General features: G+C 34.5%; 1 protein-coding gene across 2 annotated transcripts in view; it reads left to right on the top strand.

Annotated features, from left to right (window-relative positions):
• LOC111049886 (homeobox protein araucan) overlaps window positions 1-22,500 on the top strand; it is a 183,729-nt gene that overhangs the window by 78,697 nt on the left and 82,532 nt on the right. For both annotated transcript variants that reach the window (XM_039430068.1, XM_039430067.1), the window contains exon 2: window positions 8,008-8,343. In XM_039430068.1, the coding sequence (XP_039286002.1) occupies window positions 8,008-8,343 (336 nt within the window). The remainder of the gene's footprint in view (window positions 1-8,007; window positions 8,344-22,500) is intronic.

Genomic DNA, 22,500 nt, shown 5'->3' with positions numbered 1-22,500 from the left:
ACGGAACTCAAAGATTAGGTACTTGAATTCGTTTATGACAAACAATAGACAAGACTCTAAATCACTTTGGCAGGGAATAAAAGAATTCGGGCTTGGCAAACAGAAATCGAATCCACAAATTGACTTACCATTGAATAATATAAATGACCATTTCGTTTCACACTCTAACCAACGCGACGAAGTTGTCATTGCTAATCATATAGATGATCTTGAAGAGCAGGTTACAAACTTAGATTTACCAATCACTGATCAATTTCATTTCCATCCAATCTCAGAAGAAGACACTTTCAGAGCAATTCAACGTATTCATAGTAATGCTACGGGTGTAGACAAAATTCCTATTAAATTTATCAAGAAGATGTTATTTGCTGTTTTACCAACCATTACATACATTTTCAACAAGTCACTTGAAGAAGGCATTTTCCCTGAAAACTGGAAGTTTGCTCTGGTTCGCCCTCTAAATAAAGTTCCATCACCCAATAAAGTTGAGGATTTTAGACCAATCAGTATTTTACCTGCATTGTCCAAAGTGCTAGAAAGACTCATTCATGCTCAAGTTGTAAAATTCTAGACAACAATAGTAAGCTTCATAACTTTCAATCAGGCTTTAGAAAATTCCATTCAACTGAGACAGCTCTGCTTCGTGTCACTGATGATATAAGGTTAGCTATGGACCAAAGAAAATGCACCATCCTCACCCTATTTGATTTTTCTAAAGCATTCGATACTGTTGATCATACAGTCCTTCTGAATAAGTTGGCTATTCTTGGTTTCAGTCACAACTCGTTAGTTTGGTTTAAATCCTATCTATTAGGTAGGAAACAATGTGTATCTGTCGGTGACAAAAAGTCAACTTGGAAAAACGTTATGCATGGAGTACCACAAGGTTCAATTTTAGGCCCTCTCCTCTTCACTTTGTATGCTAATGACCTTTCTTCCATTATCAAATTCTCCAGTTTCCATACTTATGCAGACGACCTTCAAATCTATTTAAGCTGTCCCATAACAAAAATTAATGAAACAGTTGGAATAATGAATCAGGATATCAATTCGATAGTGGAATGGACAAAGAAAAATGGCCTTAAGCTTAATCCCATCAAAACACAACCCATTATAATTGGATATTCTCGTCTTATAAACAATATTGACCTTGAATCGATTCACAAAATTAGTGTAGACGGTAATGACATTCCTTACTGTAGCTCAGTTAAAATTTAGGCATTATTATGAATAATACTCTTGACTGGTCAGAACAAGTGAACAAAACTTGTAAAAAGGTATTCTCAGCCATGCATGCATTGAAGAAAATGCACGATATCCTCCCTAGAAACATTAAATTATTATTGGTTCAATCTCTCATCTTCCCACATTTAATGTATTGTAATTCTGTTCTTAACGATATGCAAGTCACTCTGAATGATAAACTACAGCGTTGCCAAAATTATTGTCTACGTTTCGTCTACTCTCTCCAACGCCATGATCATATCACCCCAGCCCACATTGCTAGTTCAACATTGAAGCTTCCCGATCAGAGGCTTTTTCGAATAGTCAAGCTTGTTAGAGATATCTTGAAATACGGTAATCCGAACTATTTTAAAGATGATTTCAAATTTGTCTCTGAAGGTAGGAGGATAGATGCTTCACATACTAGAACCGGAGAAAGTACTTTAAGGATACCCAATCATCGAACTACTATTTTCACAAAATCCTTCTTAGTCAGTGCCTGTCGTGCATGGAATACACTTCCTGTTTCTATCAGGTCTATCGAGAGCCGAGCGAGCTTCAACCTGACTTTAAAAAACATATTTTGGAACAAATGACTGAAACTGTCCGCCCTAGAACGATCACATGACAACCATCCCTCACCCATTCCACCAATATAAACCTTTAAACCATGTTATAGAACGAATTGTATATATATATATATTATATAAACTCATGTTATTTCAATTATCCACTGCATACTGCTGTATATTACTGAAATTTGATAACCCTGATCTACTTTCAGCCTACTTCATTTTATTAATCAATTATTTGATCTTATCTACCTATATAATTATTTTACTTTATCAATTTTCTGTTTTTTTTCTCTTCAATATTCATATTGATTAAAACTTTTACAATATTTCCATTAATAAATAAATCCTTAGTTTAAATAACGAAATTAACGTTTTGGTAGAGAGTTAGTGGGGAGGATATTTTTAATATTCTTCCCAAAGAATGGACATTGATATGTCCAAAGCTCCGCCAATTTATGTAGATGCATAACAATATGATTATTATCTATAGTTATTATATTACAAATTGCTTTTTCATATCATATACAGTTCAATAGTTATTTTCTTAGTCTATATTATGTAAATTCATCTATAATTTTGCTGTATTGTAAGCTATTGTATATAAGTGTATAAGCCAGTATATATTGTAATCTACATAAATAAAGTACTCAATCAATCAATCAATCAATCAATCAATCAATCAATCAATCAATCAATCAATCAATCAATCAATCAATCAATCAATCAATCAATCAATCAATCAATCAATCAATCAATCAATCAATCAATCAATCAATCAATCAATCAATCAATCAATCAATCAATCAATCAATCAATCAATCAATCAATCAATCAATCAATCAATCAATCAATCAATCAATCAATCAATCAATCAATCAATCAATCAATCAATCAATCAATCAATCAATCAATCAATCAATCAATCAATCAATCAATCAATCAATCAATCAATCAATCAATCAATCAATCAATCAATCAATCTTCTTCTGTTCTCTCCCATCTTATTTCCCGCTAATGCACATCTCATTCTCTTCTTCTTCTTCATCATCTTATTCTTCTTCTACTACTTCTTCTTCTTCTTCCACTACTACTTCTTTTTATTCTTCTTTTTCTTCATCATCATCATCATCATCATCATCATCATCATCATCATCATCTTCCTCTTCTTCTTCTTCTTCTCCTTCTTCTACTACTACTACTTCTTCATCTTCTTCTTCTTCTTCTTCTTCTTCTTCTCTTCTTCTTCTTCTTCTTCTTCTTCTTCTTCTTCTTCATCTCTCTCTTACTCTATCCACGTATCTCTGTCATCAGTAGCCCAAGCAGAAAGACTACCCACCTTTGAGCAGTCAGCCCCATTACTATGCAGGTTTGTGGCAGAGCGGCGCAGAGATTCCTATCTCTCCATCCACCAGCCTTCAATGGGATGCTGTGACTTCTGACTTCCTCCACTTCTCAATGAAACCTCTCGTAAAAACCTCCACAACTCAGTCCATTCATTCATGTTCTCTCCGAGATATTCTCTCCAGATACTCGGCGTAAAGAATCCCAAATGGTGTGTTGATAGGCTAATGATCCCGCCCGGTTTTATTGAAAAGTCCAGGTATGAATATCACAGGAGAGAACATCACTATAAGGCCGCATATTCCTCCCAGTTGAAAGTAATTTTGTACGGAGTATAGATATGGTATTCTTTTGAGGTGCTTATAGACTGATACGCCACACGCATTTCACTTTTCATCAGCTGATTCTACGCTTATAATAACTGTATCTCACTGTTTCTGTACAAATGCAGACAAAATCAGATGATGAAAAGCGATATGCGTTTGTTCGTGGAGCCATAGAGAAACAATAGCGTAAGTAGATATCCCATGGTATAGGGCGTTTATGTCGCAACTTTTACTGTTATTTCAAGCCGATTACTGTCGATTATTGTCGATTTTTACTGTTTTGACCGGGTGAGAGTGTATGAAGTGCACAATATGAGAGACTACCAGCGTAATAAAGCTTCACAGGAAAGAACTAAGTGGACTATCAGCTGAGATAACAGTAAAAGTTGCGACATAACGCCCTATACCATGAGATATCTACTCATGTATTGTTTCTCTATGGTGGAGTTCTTATCTGAACGCAAAAATATCTAGATTCATCGAAGCCAATAATATCCAGAGGTGCGTACACATATACGCGCCGTGATCATGAGCAATTCACTTTTAATCAGCTGATGCCAAGCTTTTTATATCTGTATCTTACCGTTTCTGTAAAAATACAGATGTAGTCAGCTGATTAAAAGTGAATGGCTCATGTTCGCGGCGCGTATATCTGTACGCACCTTGACGGTTCAAGCTTCATCATGTATACCGATGGAAATTACCTACATATTGCATTCATTCAAATGCTAATAAATTTTAAATTATTACTAAACGAAAATCAAAATTAAATGCTGTAAATCACCCCACAGACTTGTGCTACTGCAAATATTGACAACATGATAAACAGGGTAAACTGTGATTATGAATTGATTATGGATTCATTTTACCGAGTTACAAACTCGATAATTATGAATATTTAACAGCTGACCGGCAATTAGGAGGTACCGGATTTGATTCCCGGGCTGACAAATAATTTTTGAATAGTAGCGCTCGTCGAATTTCAATCTAGCTGTTTACCCTGTTGTCAATATTTGCAGTAGCACAAGTCTTCGGGGTGATTTACAGCATTTAATTTGAATTTTCGTTCCATAATAATTATCCATTATATATTTTGGAAGAATAGTATTGAAAGGGAATCTAATAAATGATGATGAAGATGTTAAAAACTATGAAGAATTATGAATATTTTCGCCTTTTGAAAGATATTCGATTATAGATGCATACTTAATAGAGAAGAAGTATATATTAGTATATCTGTAGCCAGATTATGAATTAAAGATCCTATTAATGAAACAAATAATCATCAATTTACACAAATCGTCATTAAAAACACAAATGCTTGTTGGAGGCTGCAAAACACACACATGTTTCAAACAGAAACATGTTTGAGCTAACATGCACTTCCAACTGACACGCAATGGCTTCCAAGAGTTCAGCGTACTTAGCTCACATATCATTCTTTTTCTTCTGTCCTCTTCTAATGTCTTCTTTCCTCCTCATCCTTTCATTTTTTATTCATCCTTAATCTTCACCTCTTTTTGTTTCACCTTTCATCATCTATTCCAGTCACCTTTCCATCCTCCAACTCATTTTTTTCTGAAAACTCTAGGTTGTTGTCAAAATATCAATTATTTATTTTTTCCAAAGTCGATCATTTCATTCTCCTTCTAATCTAGTATTTCTCTTCTCATCCTCTTCCTTATCATATTCCTTCCCTCTCAAATCCTTTACTCCTCTATCTAACTATATATCTTCCGCATCCATACCCCTTTCCCCCCTACCGCACCGATCACTGTAGCTTCAATATGAATCATCATTACCAGGCTTCAACTATGTCTTATAACAAACAACATATCTGCAACCGGAAGAAGAAGTAGAAGAAGAAGAAGAAGAAGAAGAAGAAGAAGAAAGAAGAAGAAGAAGAAGAAGAAGAAAAAGAAGAAGAAGAAGAAAAAGAAGAAGAAGAAGAAGAGGAAGAAAAGAAGAAGAAGAAGAAGGAGGAGGAGAAGGAGAAAGAGAAGAAGCAGCAATTGGCGATATGAATCTCACAGAGCGCAACTACTAGAGCTACTTATTGCTAACTACGTTAATGTTTGCCGGTTTTAATTTATAGCATGTTAGTTGGCTTGTTAGTAGCCAACTAGTGACTCCTCCTCCTTCTCTACTTTTTTTACTCCTTCTTCTTCCTCTCCTTCTTGTTCTTCTTGTTCTTCTTTTACTTCTTCTACTTCTTCCATCTCTTTTTCTTTTTCTTTTTCTTGTCTTTCACTTCTTCTTGTTGTTCGATACTTCTGCACTGATACCTGTTATAATTAAAAACGCCGCCGCCCTTTAGGTAATGTAAAAGATAACAAACGGGAGCTTTCATAAAGGGAGGTAGGCTATGTTGTGCGGTGATAGAGGTCATGTTTCTCTGGTAGTCATGCACCAATGCAGCTCAGGAGTTTGTTGAGTAATTTGGCGTTATGTTGTGCGTAGAGAAACAAACTGAGATGGTGATTTGAAATTATGTTTGTTGGGAATCAGTGTGAGTGAGTGGATAAAGCTTGATTTGTTCGTATATAGATATATTTTTACTTTCCTTGCCCTATTACCATAGGTACTATACTAGGTACTTGTAGGTACTATAGGTACTTGTAATAAGTCATTGATAAGCTCTATCAACTGCCCAAGTCCTATATCTGTAAAAATCCCAGGAGCTCCGCCCAATCTATGCATAGTTTGATTTTAGACTCCTAATTATCAGGCTTCAGATACAATTTGAACAAAAAGTATCAAGTGGAAAAGATTGAGCATAAAAATCTCTACATTAATGTTCAGTAACATTTCCACCTAAAATTGAAAAGAAGCTCGAAGTTTGAGGAAATGAGATTATTCAATTTGCAAACTGTTGATTCTATTAAATCATTCACTATGAAGAGATAGCAGACTTCATGTGTCTGCAGCGTTATTGTCCTGTCACCAGCTGGCTTAGATGTTTGAATAGTAGATGCGCGTTAACACTAGCGTCAGTTGATCAATTTTCATAACCGCAAGGAAAGTTGTGTGAGTGCGCCACGACAGATTTTTTATAATCTATTACGTATTTTAGAATGAATAATACAAAGTGCTTTCTGAACATTATTTGATGCATTTTAGAATATCAGAACTCGATAAGGAGTTGTGTAATTTGTGATTTCGCTCTGTAGAGAAAAAATCATACCAATATCAACCCTGAAATACTACATTGTATTGTCCTTTTGTAAATACTACAGAAAGACTCCTATAGCAGATAAATCGTTACTTTTCGTTACTTTCTCGTTCTCCTCAACTCTCATACAAATTATTTGAATAATAGAATGGAAAACTTGAGAGTATACAACTTTCTTCCTGTTCAGAAGGACAATAATGATTGAAGGACAATTTTCCTGTTTTGACAATAATTAATGAAGTAAAGATTCTTGCATATTTTTTTTTTTTTTTTAAACATCTTTATTGCCCATAAAAACAAAATACAAAATAAAAAACTTACAAAAGAAATATTCTAGATTATAATAATATATTATGCTATTTTACAAATAAATTAAAATTACATGGCACCACCCAGCAAGGGCAAAACCTGACCGCTGAGTGAGAGTATCAGCTGTTAGACAATATAAAAAATTTATTTACTAATAATCAAAGCTACAAAAAAATCGAAGTTAACAATAAAATTACTAGTCTAGTAATTATAATATTGACTGATTAATCTATACATATTATATCTATGTATTTGAAATTCATTCATCCATTGTATAAAACACTATAATCATAATTTGGTTATGACATTGAAGGAAAAACTAGTCTGAGCCTGTACTATTTCTCTCCAAAAATTTAAATAAAATGTTTATGTGGTCCAAAGGTTAAGTTTATGAAATCACACACTGCTTCGTCACTTGCTTATCGGTTCTGGAATAATGATTTGAAAATGTTGATTGATTTTCGGTCCAGGAATAATGATTTGAGAATTTTGAATTTTGAAGTTTGGCTTAATACTTCAAGGGCCATTTGCAAAGTGACAGTTGAAACCAAATTTTAAACTGGATTTTAAATCCGTATCAAGTCTCGTTTGTTATAGTATATGATTCATTTTGAGTGCCACCAGCTGATTAAATTCAGTTAAGCTTTGGCTGTGCAAACGTCCCTAAATGAATCATATTATATTACAAATAATGTCAAAAACCACTCAAATTCTACAAAAATAACATCAATTGAGGAATTTTTAAAGAAGAAAATTAATTTGGTTGAAGTGATACTAAAATACTACCTATTCATAATTAATTTTTTTTACAAAATGTGACAAGTCTCGTTCGTTATATGATTCATTTTGAGTTTAAGACACCAGCTGATTAAATTCAGTTTAGGCTTTGGCTGTGCAAACGGCCCTAAATGAATCATATATCACAAATAATGTCAAAAACCACTAGAATTACCATTACTTGAGAACTTTTTTAGAGTAGAAAATCAATTTAGATGTACGAAATACTAAAATATTTTACAAAATATGACTAATCTTTCTTCTCTTTTCTCTATGTTTCCAGTCAAGCGCCGCCCCCGCTAGCCCGCCCGGCAGCATCCGACCACCCCCAAGCTCCCCGGGCTCTCCCAGTCCGCCTTCAGGGGGCCCCCCTCTGCCACCCACCCCCGGGGGCGGAGGACCCCCCCGCTGCTGCGACACCGGCCGGCCCCTCTTCGACCCCCTGACGGGGCAGACCATCTGCTCCTGCCAGTACGACCTCCTCGGCTACCAGAGGCTGGCAGCCTCCAGTGCTGCCGCTCTCCCTGGCCTAGGGATGTACAGCGCCCCCTACCACGAAGGCATGGCCGCCTACCTACCTGGTCTAGGAGCTGAGCAGAGTCCGTTCTACGCGTCGCCTGTGAGTAGACAAATTCAATCATCTCTATTATTAAATCTAGTTGACCGAGCGAAGTGAGGTCTAAGATTGAAGTCGACGGTTTGGCATTTCTCTTAATGTTTAATGTTTGAATATTCAAATGTTAATATGTTTATATGTTGCGCATTTACGGCGAAACGCGGTAATGGATTCTCATGAAATTTGACAGCTATGTTCCTTTTTTAATTGCGCGTCGACGTATATACAAGGTTTTTGGAAATTTTGCATTTCAAGGATAATATAGAAGGAAAAGGCTCTTCCTTCATACGCCAATATTAGAGTAAAACTCAAACTATAGAATTATTCATCATAAATCAGCTGACAAGTGATCACACAGATGTGTGGAGAAGCCAGTCTATTGCTGTATTTCCATAAGGTCTATAGTTTCAATCAGATACTTGTGGATGAGAATACTGCGTGAGGTCTACTGTTCACAGAACTACTAGTCTAGTGAATTTTAGTTAATAGTTTTCAATACTAAGGGCCGTTTGCATACTAGTAGTTCTGTGAACAGTAGACCTCACGTGGTATTCTCATCCACAAGTACCTGATTGAATCTATATAAGTTAGACCTTATGGAAATACAGCAATATACTGACTTCTCCACACATCTGTGTAATCACTTGTCAGCTGATTTATGGTGAATAATTCTATAGTCTGATTTTTACTCTAATATTGGCGTATGAAGGAGGCTCCTTTTTCCTTTTATATTATCCTTGAAATGCAAAATTTCCAAAAACCTTGTATATAAGTCGACGCGCAATTAAAAAAAGAACTCACCTGTCAAATTTCATGAAAATCTATTACCGCGTTTCGCCGTAAATGCGCAACATATAAACATATTAACATTTAAATATTCAAACATTTAAACATTAAGAGAAATGCCATCAAGAAAAGTATAACAAAGTATACACTCAAACTCCCCGGTTAAAGCATAATTGAACATAATCTTTTAGGTTATGTAGACAAATTGAAATCTACCCAAAATGAGATTCTCTCCCTGTCGTGGTCGACGATGGCATTTATGCATAAACGAAAACGCAGCTATAGTTGGGCATCTGGCACATTTGAAATATAATGAGGTCTTCTTTGTTTCAATATTTACGGAAATGAAACGATTTTATCCAAACTGGCCAAAACAATTATTAGAAAAAGAGAGTCATCTTTGTTTCAATATTTACAGAAATGAAGCCAGAAGCCAAGTCAGGGCATTATCTTATCAACACCAATTGCGTTTATCATCGGTCATCATGGAAAGATGAAAGTGTTTGGTCAGTAGTTTCATGATCAATATTATTCATATAAATAGAGACCCAATTTCCAACTTCAGGCATCTGCTTTTCCCAATATTTATAAAAATTGAGCAATTCCATTGTAATCAATGATATAATATGCCAGATGAGATAGCCTACTTTGTTCCAATATTTACGAAAATGAATACCACTTGAAAGATTGAAGACAGATTATTTGGTTTTGGAATCATCGTAGATTTCAAGTAGATCAATAGATAAGAGAGACTATTTGGTTCCAATATTTATGAGAATGAAGTCATTCCCTCATAATCAATAATAATATTGCTGATGGAATACTTTGTTTCAATATTTACAAAAATGAATTTCAATATCGAAGACAGATTAATTGGTTTTGAAATCATCCTAGATTTCGAATAGATCAGTAGAATATTGATAAGAGAGTCCATCTGGTTTCAATATTTATGATAATGGAGCAATTTTCTCAAAGTCAATAATAATGATGCAGAAGTGAAACTTTGTTCCAATATTTATTTATTAATTAAGACTTCATGACAGATGGAAGGCAGAAAGTGTTATTTGTTTTGAAATTATCACTTACTTATTTCCTCCAGACCAATAGAATACTGGTGATAAGGAAGTCTATTCTGTAAATACAGTATTTACAAAAAATGAAGATCTGGAAAAGTGGGAGTTTAGAAAAAGATCTGTTGATTTTATTGTTTTGTCATGAAATTTATCAGTCAAAAGAGGAAATACAGAGTAGGTAATTTTTGTTTAGGAATTATCGGTTATTGCGTCTCAAACTATCTAAATGGAGAACACGTGTGTGGCTTCTTCAATTCTGCCAGAGACTCAAAACCAAATCACAGATTGAAAAGCAGACTCAATTCATTGTTTATCCGATGAATGATGAATGAGTTATGGCCGCGGTGAATCATAAACTGGACTACTTTGTATGCGACAGAGACTGTCTATCGGCAGTGAATCGTCCGAAAGAGAGAGAAACAGATTGATTGATTATATGCCTATACATGCCTGATAGAGAGAAGATAGAATAGAGAGAGAGAGTGAGTGAGAGGGAGTGTGAGAGAGAGAGTGTGAGAGAGAGAGAGATTAGATTCGATTTCTTTATTTATGTATATTACAATATTTTATTGGCTTATACACTAATTTACATTAAATGACGGTAATGCTAATTATTCAACGAATTTTACAAAGTAGAGATAATTAATCAATGAGAATAAAGATTAAATGCAATTAGAGTAACGATAGTATAAAATTGTAATGTAACTTCATAAATCGGCGGTGTTTCAACAAATAATTGTCGAATTTTTAAGAAGGATATAAAATATCCTCCCCATCAACACACGACCGGGAGAGAGAGAGAGGAGAGAGAGAGAGATAGATAGATAGATAGATAGTGAGAGAGAGATTGATTGATTGATTGATTGAGTACTTTATTTATGTAGATTACAATATATACTGGCTTATACACTTATATACAATAGCTTACAATACAGCAAAATTATGGATGAATTTACAAAATATAAATTAAGAAATTAATTATTGAGCTGTATATAATATGAAAAAAAAAACAATTTGTAATAGCTATAAGATAGATAAGATAAAATAGATAATATTGTTATGCATCTACATAAATTGGCGGAGCTTTGGACATATCAATGTCCATTCTTCGGAAAGAATATTCGAAGTATCCTTCCCACTAACTCTCTACCAAATCATTCCCACTAACTCTCTATCAAAGAGAGAGAGAGAGAGTGACTGAGAGAAAGAAAGAGAGAGAAAGATAAAGAGATAAAGAGAGAGTGATTGAGAGAGAGACTTGGATGAAAGAGAGACAGAGTGAGATAGCAAGAGAACAACTGAATAAACATTACTTGACCAGACCTGGGAGTATAGTCCACTTTTCAGTACGTTTACTGAAGCAGATGGCTTTCGAAAATATTATTCTGGAACTTTGTCATGAACCATAACAGTTTAGCGTCGTATTTAGTAGCCCAGATAAGATGCACTAAACTTTGAAAACTGATAAATTATAGTACTGATGAAAACTACGAATTGGGTTAGAGATTGTGTAAATATTTATGGAGAGACAAAAATTTGGTTTGGGATTGGGCAAGCTTTGAAGATAATGTCTGGAAAGAGAACAGAGTGTTGTGAAAATTGGATGAAACTATAGGAACGATCGAAAATGAGGTGAGCAGTTTAGAAATCAAGAGAGAGAGCTTGGAAATGATGAAATGTGGTAGTTACAAAAAAACTGGAAAATAAGTGTACGTTGAGATGAGATTTCTATGAAATCATCGGCTATGAAGGTGTATTTTTCACATACAAATAGATTTTACAAGATTTAGAATATTTTCAAGACTATCTTAGTGGCTTGAAATACTTTTGAAACATCAAGTTCAGCATTTAAATCCATCAAAAGGCTTTTGCTTCCTCATTACAAGCGAATTTTGTTCCAAGTCATGCAAAATTCCCACACATCTCTCAATGGTCTGATAAAATAGAAGATGTGTCCTGCTCTCCAGTACCTAATATATCATTTAGAATTTACCAGCTTCTATAACGCGTTGTCATGTGGAATATGTTGTGTATTTCGCTTACATTTGATAGACATTCCAGCGCTGGAAATGTGTTATTTTAGGTGACTACTAAACAATACATTGTCTCTGAAATGTCGCATGTATTATTATATGTCCACATATACGTTACACCTTGATTTGCAGTAACACTGTCACAAAAGTAAAGACTTATGTTACTTGTGCAACATATCGCATCCCTCCATGTTGACATTTCAAGTAACATGTGCCGCGTCATGTTGCTCCAAGCATGCCTCAACATGAATAACTTATGTTGTCAAGCCGGTGACAAGCAGAAACTACGATTTGTTGTGTATCATACATGTAGAGGTCCAACGTGTCAGAGATTCAAGAGGATGAATTTAATATTCGTAATTTAAATCAACAATGCATTATATCCACATTAAACTGTCAGAGTTGGCTATATGGAAAGCATTAATATTATGTATAAGGAATGCTTAAACTTAGATTCTAATCTCAATATAGCACACAAGTGCACTTCTCATATTATGTTCAGATACAGGATTTTGGAGTGCAAATTCATCTGACGTTATGAAGGTGTATTGTATAGATTTAGTACTGAACCAGATAAGTTACTCAGTTTTGAAATGGAGTTAGATGAAGTAGATTTGAAGTAATCAGATATATGCTACATCTTCCAACAAAATTTACATCTGGATTTGTCTTTATTTGTGAGTGTATCTATTCATTTGTCTTCCAATTTTCCTTTATCATGCATTCCAAGTTATCCAGGAGTGAGTAAAGGTGCGTACAGATTTACGCGCCGCGAACATGAGCAATTCACTTTTAATCAGCTGACTGTAACTGTATTTTTACAGAAACGGTAAGATACAGATATAGAAAGCTTGTTGAAAATTGTGGTGGGAGTTCATGAAAAGAATAATGCACAATTTTTCAACTAGTCAACACAATTGAATGTCCAGTCCCCTCTTAAAAAATTAATGTAGATAGTTGAGGGTTCATGGAAAGAAGTTGATTCAATTAAAATAGTATAAAGCGCGTGATGAAGAAAAACTGTGACCAACCACATAAAAGATTGACGAATTTTTAACGTCATAACAGTCAAACTACTTCTAAAGGTGCGTACAGATATACGCGCCGCGAACATGAGCAATTCACTTTCAATCAGCTGACTATATCCGTATTTTTACAGAAACGGTAAGATACAGATATAAAAAGCTTGTCATCAGCTGATTAAAAGTGAATTGCTCATGTTCGCGGCGCGTATATCTGTACGCACCTTAAAATATTATCATAGAGAAACAATAGCGTAAGATATTGTTCAAGTATTTTCTTAACCTATAGTTTCTCTAAGGTAACATGCTAAAACGTTCTAAATAAGAATTGAAATTAATACTGACATCTACAATATAATAAAGGAAAGAGTTGCCTTATACACGTAGTGGATAGGAAATTCATTAATGACGCAACATAACGTCTGAACTACTGGACTGATTATCTTTAAATTTTGCAGATAGATTCTTAATTTTCCGTGGATGGTTATAGGCCTATTTCAAATTCTCTAGGAATTCAGTACGTCAAGTTTTAAGTTTGTCAATTTCTTTAAGCTATATTACTTATTACTTATTCTTACTTTCATTACTTACTTACTATATTACTCACTTACTTACTTACTACATTACTTACTACTTATTCTTACTTCCATTACTTACTTACTATATTACTTACTTACCACATTACTTACTTACTCACTATATTACTTACTTTCATTACTTATTCCTGTTCACCTTTGCGGAGCACAGGCCAGTTGTTAATAGATTGTTTGAATTGATCGTAAGTCACTGAAAATTTCAACTTCATTGTTCATCATTTGGATTTTGATGTGAAAATTCGACTCAACATTTCAGAGTGATGACGTTTATCATAAAAATAGTTCAAATTCATAATATAAATCGTAAATCTTACACAGAAACCCCAAATAGACCCAGCATTGTTAGGAGACACCTCTTCATCACACATAAACTATAAAACCATCCCAAAACATGTAAAAATTCAAAGTTTTCAATAATTTATGTGTTGTCTCAAAGACAACATCTATAAAACGATCAGGGACAAATTGTGTTGGGAACATAATATTTCCCTGTTCTGGTAGACCTGTTTTATCGCATGTATCTAATGTAACATTTTCGTCTAATTTGATGACAACCCTTTAAACAGTGGGGAGTCTAAACTAAGATACGGGTGAGAACTTGAATTAAGACATTTATTTCCTGCATAATTTTTTTCATTGTCTGTCATTACTTATTCCTTCTTCATCTCCTCCTCATCCTCCTACCCCTCCTCATCCTTCTCCTCCTCCTCACCCTCCACATCCACCTTCTCCTTCTCCTCCACCTCCTCACCCTTCACATCCTCCTCCTCCTCCTCCTCATCCGACTCCTTTACTTCTTCCTCATCTTCATCCCAACATCCGTGTATGTTTACAAATATGACATGTTTATATCTGATTTTAAATTCAAATTCCCGCCGATGTGGAGGATGAATAAATTAAACTGGTAGAGCAATCAAACCTGAGGTAGGCTTTCATTAGTTCTACACGATAAAATGAATGCATATCTGACGTTTAAATGGTCAAAACTTGGAGATAAAATGTTGGAAAAATTGTGCTTCAACAGTTTAACGGCTGTCTGACATGAGTGAGATTTCTCAAGGTCACATAGTTGAGAGATATGCGCGAATTATTGATTCAGTTATGGAAGAGTATTATGAGGGTAAAGGCAGAACAAGACTAGACATTCTGTTATGATTTTTTACGAAACAATATTATTCTACAGCATCTTTTACGACGGTTTATATAATTCTCCAGACAATAAAGTTTCTTGTTTTGAATACCGATAAATTCTCTATCTATCTATTTCCTTATGCCAATAGTTTTACAGGTGAGCCCCATATAACAAACGTTTATTATCTGAATAGATATTATTCCATCCACACATGACGTCCTGAACTATTTCTCATCAGAAAATAGACTTTAGCCTTTATCTTGAAGAAGAACTGTAACCCACAAAAACGAATGTTAGACGTGTTAATGGGTAATGCCAAATTATGATCAATATGATTGATCAATTCTTTCTAAAGTTACTGCTGAACATACAAACAGACAGAAAATGACTTTCGCCTTCTGTAAGTCAAAAGTGAGAACTCGCTAAAGATTGTTCAATAACATATACATCAATCTTTTAAAGTAGATCAGGTACAAAGGAAGAGTGAGAAACCAAAAAGCCTTCAAATTGAATTAAAATGCTAAACTTGAAGTTTTGAAAATATTCCAAATTGTCAGGATATTATGAAATACGAGATAGTCCTTTTTCAATTCTCCTCCATTTTGTTCTCCTTCATCTTCTTCTTACCTATTTCTTTCTAACTCTGATCTCTCCCTTCTACTCATCCCCCTCTTTACCACACTTTCTTCATCATTTTCTTTACACCTCCTTCTCCAGCACATTATTTCTCCTCTCAAAGACAAAAGCCTTTTGAAAATTTGACATCCAAAACCTTCATGTTGAACAGAAATACTTGACGCTTATTATAACCGTGTATTCTATGTGTTAAGTCCTACCGACTGCGCCATATTAAGTTATTGAAAATTAACTTTATATAAATTATGAACAAAGATTGTAAACTGGAGGTGTCTTCATTTAGAACTGAAACAGTTACAATAATTCTTTTCTTGATTTATACAATAATTATGTTCATCATCAAGATGATAGGGAGAGGGAAAAGAAGGTAATGTTGTGCTATTCCTTTCCCAGATTTAGATAACACATAGACCAAAATAGGTTAAGTCTTGTAGTTCTTCAATTCACAGAATTTTCAGTCCTCAAGTATTCTCACAAGTACAGAAATGAGTTTGTTATTTTATACTTTTTTTCAAACATATATGTTCCAGTAAGCATATGACTAACATCTATTAATCACTATTACATCATTAGGATATTAGAAAACACGAGATGGTCCTCGTTCACTCGTCTCCTTCGTATTTTCTTCTTTTATCTCTCTCCATCATCTGTTTTCTTCCTCCTTCCTTCTTTATAATATTCTCTACAACACCTCCTCCTGCACATTCCTCCTCCTCTCAAAGAAGAACGTCTTTAAAAAATCGACATTCTTCAGCCACAATGACAACTCACCACAATACACTGAAACTAGATTGAGTTGTCATAGTTGTTAAGGAGCAGTAAGAGAAATGAAGTGATAGAAAGGTGGATGAATACAAGTGAGAAAGTAAATTCATAGAGAAGTGAGTGGAAAAGAGATAAATGTAGTTGAACTATTATACTCATAGATAGAGAGAAACTATATAGATTCTAGTAAGATCGAGCGAGAGAAGGGGTCATGAAAATTTGGAGTGAGATAAGAGATCTACAAAGACTTGAGTGGAGGTGAGATATGTAGATGAACTATCATACTGATAAATAGAGAGGAACTATATAGATTTCAGTGAGATCGAGCGAGAGAAAATCATAAAAATTAAGAGTGAGATAAGATATCTATAAACACGCGAGTTGAGGAGAGATATGTAGATGAACTTACATACTGATAGAGAGAGAGGATCGATATAGATTTCAGTGGGATCGAGCGAGAGAAAATCATAAAAATTTAGAGTGAGATGAGATTTCTATAAAGACGTGAGTAAAGGAGATGAACTATCATACTAATAGATAGAGAGGAACGATAATAAGATTATAAGGGAATTTAGAGTGTGATAAGAGATATATAGACGTGAGTGGGAGTGAGATATACGAATGATCTACGATTCCGATAGAAATAGAGGAACTATTGAGATATCTATAAGATGAAGTGAGAAAAATGATAAAACTATTATTCTGTTGAGGTGGGATGGATAAATAGACTATCTTGAGCATTGGATAGAGAGAAAAAGATCAGGATTTCAATAAGATGAAGCGAGGAAAATGATGAAAATATTATTCTCTTGAGGTGGGATGATGGTTGAACTACCTTGCGCGTTAAATAGAGACAAACTATTGAGATTTCAATAAGATGGAGCGAGAAAAATGATGAAAATATTATTCTCTTGAAGAGGGATGGATAGTTCAACTATTCTAAGCGTTACATAGAGATAAACTACTGAGATTTAATAAGATGGAGCGAGAAAAATCATGAAAATATGATTCTGTTGTGGAGGAATGGGTGGTTGAACTATCTTGTGCGTTAGACAGAGAGAAACTATTCAAATTTGAATAAAATAGAGTGAGAGAAACGATTGTAAAGCTTGAGAGAGACCGCAAAAGGCAAACCCTGACAGTGTCCTGAGATGAAATATGACTTAAGTTCAACATTGATATAATTAGTAGCACAATGCCCACATCTAACGTCTTTATATGCAGTTGGTAGATGTCTTCTTTTGAAGAGAGACTGGTGGATGTTGAAAAGTCTGCTTCCATTATGTTCATTCTCCTTTCTCCTGTTTTTTTGTCGTCTCTTCTAGTTCTTTCCTTGTCCTTTCACGTCTTACCCCATCTTCTGTTGTTGCTACCACATAGGTGTCATTAATTATAACCTATTATAAGCTTCTCTTTCAATATCTTCTTCTACTCCGGTTATGTTATTCTTTATTTTCCTTACATATTCTTCTCGTCGATTCTTACTTTTCATTCTCTCATGTGATCTCTATATATTTTATCACTTCTTCCATATTCATTTTTCTTCCTCCTTAGTTCTTTCTCTTATCCTATCTATACATGGTAATCTGACTTTTCTTTCTCTTTTTCTCAGTACTGTAGTCTCCATATTTTTTGTTACGTCCTCCGTTATCAAGTATTTCCTTTCTTTTTCTGCGTCATAATCATGTATTTCAATGGATTTTTGGTTTTCCTTTGTAGTATTCTTCTGCTTCATTGTCTTTGTCTGCCCCTCCCACCTTTTCTTCCTTCTCCTTCTTTTCCCTCTTCTTCTCCTAGATATCTTTCCTCCCCTTTACTTCTTCTCCTCTTCATTGGTTCATATCTACTTTATTCCATCTTCCTTCAATTTTTCAATTATTTTCCAATAATATTGTTACTTCTCTACTTCTTCATAAACGATTTCATGTCTCAATTTATCTCCCCTACACCCTATTCTTCTTCACTCCTTATTCCATATCATTCATCATCTCCCATATTTTAACGTATCATCTTTCCCTTCCACTCATTTCTACTTTGTTTTCCATGTGTAACCCCTTCTTTCTGCTCCTTATATTCTTCTCTCTCTCATATTCTCAACCTTCTCCTCCACTGCTTCTTTTCAACCTCCTTCCCCATTCATTCTTCTCCTCTCCTTTCATACATTCTCTTCTCTTGTAGCTACCACTTTTCGTTTTCCCTCTTCAATTCTTCTTCTCTTACCAATCCATTTCATTTATTTATGGACAATAGATACAATGGAGGTAAAAACAACAGACATTCGCTCAAAACTTATTCAAACCTTAATTTGGATTACACAGTCTAGAGGTTATGTAAATGATAACTTTATTCACACACTATTTTGAGTCCAAAAAATGTATGTACTACAATAATTTAGAATTTATCAGATTAATTAATTTCAAAATACAAATCCAAACAAACATCTTCCTTAACAATCACAAAAAATATTAAAAATTACACAAAAATCCACAAATTATACTCATTTTGAAACTCTTAACGTCCTCATTTTCTTATCAATTCCCCCCCCCCTTTTCTCCTATCCTCAACATTCTTCTACCTCTATCCTCGCATCTCTCCTTTTCATCTTCTTCCACATTTTCTTCTCTTGACTCACCCTGTTTCCTCCTCCTGTTCACTTCCCCTTCTCTTACTACCCATTCCCTTCTCATCCATTCATTGTCATCATTTATCTTCCCTTCTTTTCATCTTCAACTTTCTCCCACCTCTACTTTCATTCATCTCCTTCTCAACTTGTCTCCTCATCCCCTTCTTGTATTTATCACATTCATCATCTTTCAATACATCATTCTCCTTCTCCCTCCACTTGTTTCTCTTTCATTCTCACTGTTTACACCCGCTCTTCCAGATCCTTTCTTCTCCTTCTCATCCTTCGCCTACATCTACCTTCGTTCCTCTTCCTTCCATCTCCTTTCCATCTCATCTAGCTTGTAACTTCATCATCTTCCAACACATCATTCTCCTTCTCTCTCCACTTTATTCTCCCTGTTTACTTCCGCTCTTCCATTCAACGATCCTTCTTTCCTCCTCATCCTTCCATTCTAATCCTTCCTCTCCTTTTTCCTATTCTCAACCTTCTCCTATCCTCATCCTCGATCCTCTCCTGCCCAACTCCTTTCCACATATTTTCCTGTTATAGCTACCGCCTAGAAGTCATTAATTATAACCCATTATAAGTCCGGCCGTTACCCGCAACTCACTTGTCCGACACTGGCCCACAATATACATTCTACAACACACTAGTATATCTATATATACAATATATATTATATACTCCCTACACAACACAAACACCTTCACTCGCCACTTCTTACAAAGTCCTTACAATGTGACTCAAAGCGTAGTCAAGTCCACACAATGTGACTTCAGATCATCAGAAGGTGCCCCGGTTTATTTATTTTGTTGTAAGCATCAGGCGAATTTGAAAAGGCTCGTTAGTGATGTGTGTGTGTGAGTGAATACATATTGTGTGTGTGTGTGTTACTGTGTAGTTTGTTTGTGTAAGTGAATGTATATTTTGTGTGTGTGTGTAGCCATTCCAATCCCTTTTGTAAAGCATGGGTTTGAACGTGTGTTGGACGTTGGTCCTTTAGAACGTCTTAACAAGTGTATACAGTGAGGTCCACGTTATAATGACAGTAGAGAAAGATAGAAGATCAATGTTGCCTATCCTCGTCTTGTCAATGCCTTCTATAGACGATAGCTGATACAGGTTTATTGATGTAATATTGACTGTTCTTTCTCATTTAAAATAATCAATTAGATTTTATTAAGCAAGAAATTATATTTTTCAATAATGTCATAATAAATTTTAAAAATAAGGATGAAATATTTTGTTAATTAATTATCGATTCTACATTGTTAAAAGATGATCTGGCAACAGAGCAAAGCGGGTAAGAGATAGCGCTATCCGCTTTGTTGAATGATAGACAAGGATAGCAATACCATTGCATTATCTCATCATCTGCTTATAGAACACAGTGAGCTGGCTCGGGATAAGAAGGTAAATCATTCATGTATAAGATAAAAAGCAAGGGTTCCAGAACAGATCCTTGGGGTACTCCGCTTCTTGTTTTTAAACATTTAGAGCTATAAACACATGGGTGAGACTCTATTACAACCTTCCGAAATCGATTCTCAAAGTAAGACTCAAACCACTTAAGCACCGGACCCTCAAGACCATAAAGCTTCAACTTTTCCATTAAAAATATCTGTATTAACCGAGTCGAATGCATTTGATAGATCAGCTAGTTTGTGAGCTAGAAAAGGATAGCGCTATCTGCGTTGTCGAATATGATAGACAAGGATAGCAACACATATACTGCCATTTTAACGTTGACTCCACTGTGATTGACATAATTGACAATTGTAGGAAATCGTAAACATTTTATCAATGCATCTTGAATTTATAGAAGAATTGTCATTGGAATGTCAATTTGAGAGGGAGATTCGTGTATTTCATGGGATTTCAAATAATCAGCAACAATCCATTTTGAACATTCTATGAACAAGAAAATCAGAAAACTCGTTCCTCAAGAAAGTCAGAAAATTTTTGTTACAACGTTGATAAATCTTATACTGTACATTCTTCACTTCTATATTTATTTGCAAACACAAAATTGATTCTTATCGGGAAGCAATAAATCAAACTGTCATGTAATGACATTTCAGCAAAACTAATTGTTGACGAATCGACCTTTGTTGCCTCATTGAATGGCAACTGTTATCAAATACTTGTAATTAATCATTTTCATAGCCAATATTGATTCAGTATAATGCGCTTTACAAATTGGAAAATTTCTAAAAAATGACGTTTTATCGTTGTAGCTAAAATTACACTGTATCAATTATTGAGCTAATTATAACATTTACAACATGGCGTCTGACATTTTATTGTTGGAAATAATTTTATTGAGATTTTTATGAATAAATGATTTATGATTCAAATTTTTTCTAATGTGTTCCATTCAAGAAATAAGTGCTTATTCGCGTTACTTTATATTTGATGAATTTCGATGTGTTTTTTGAAGTATTTACTTTTTCAACAATCACGTATTAGATTCTAGGCCTACACTACGACGTTGCAATATCGTAGGCCGTGGGGGGGGCTTGTATTAGAGGTGGCTATGCCAATGGTAGAAACTAGTCGTTAAAATATTTAAAAGTTTTTAATAAAAGGGTACTACAAGTTTTTATATTTTTATAAATTTCAATCATTGAAGTATTTCCTGGACAATTGAAATATAATTGCTCATTTTAAACAAGAATGAACAGTTACTATTACATCAGATATACCGGTATCTACTCAAGGCAGCGGAAAGGCAGACAATCGGCAACTCTGTTTTCCTATCTTTCTTTACTTATCGTAACATACAAGTTTTCATTGATTTCCATCATTGAAGTATTTCCTAGACGATTGAAATGTAATTCATTAATTTAAACTTGAATAAACAGTTGATATTACATCAGATATACCGGTATCTATTCAAGGCAGTGGCAAGGCAGACAATCGGCAACGCTGTTTTCCTATCTTTCTAAAGTTATCGTAACATACCTAAGTTTTCATTGATTTTCATCATTGAAGTATTTCCTAGATGATTGAAATATAATTAATTATTTGAAACAGTAATAAACAGTTGATATCACATCAGATATACCAGTATCTATTCAAGGAAGTGGCAAAGAAAAGAATCGGTAACGCTGTCTTCTATCTCTCTCCACTTATTGTAGCATAGTAAGTATATTATAATTGAATATAATTGCTCATTTTAAACAAGAAAAACAGTTACTATTACATCAGATATACCGGTATCTATTTAAGGCAGAGGCAAGGCAGACAATCGACAACGCTGATCTCCCATCTCTCTTTACTTATTGTAACATACCTAAGTTTTTATTAATTTTATTCATTGAAGTATTTCGCAGACAATTGAAATATAATTGATTATTATAAACAAGAATGAACACTTAATATTACATCAGATATACCGGTATCTATTTAAGGCAGAGGCAAGGCAGACAATCGACAACGCTGTCTCCCATCTCTCTTTACTTATTGTAACATACCTAAGTTTTCATTAA

Source organism: Nilaparvata lugens, chromosome 6 (assembly GCF_014356525.2).
Source record: "Nilaparvata lugens isolate BPH chromosome 6, ASM1435652v1, whole genome shotgun sequence".
Classification (NCBI taxonomy): Eukaryota; Metazoa; Arthropoda; class Insecta; order Hemiptera; family Delphacidae; genus Nilaparvata; species Nilaparvata lugens.
The sequence above is the reverse complement of the archived record's forward strand: the minus strand, read 5'-3'. Positions and strand labels throughout refer to the sequence as shown.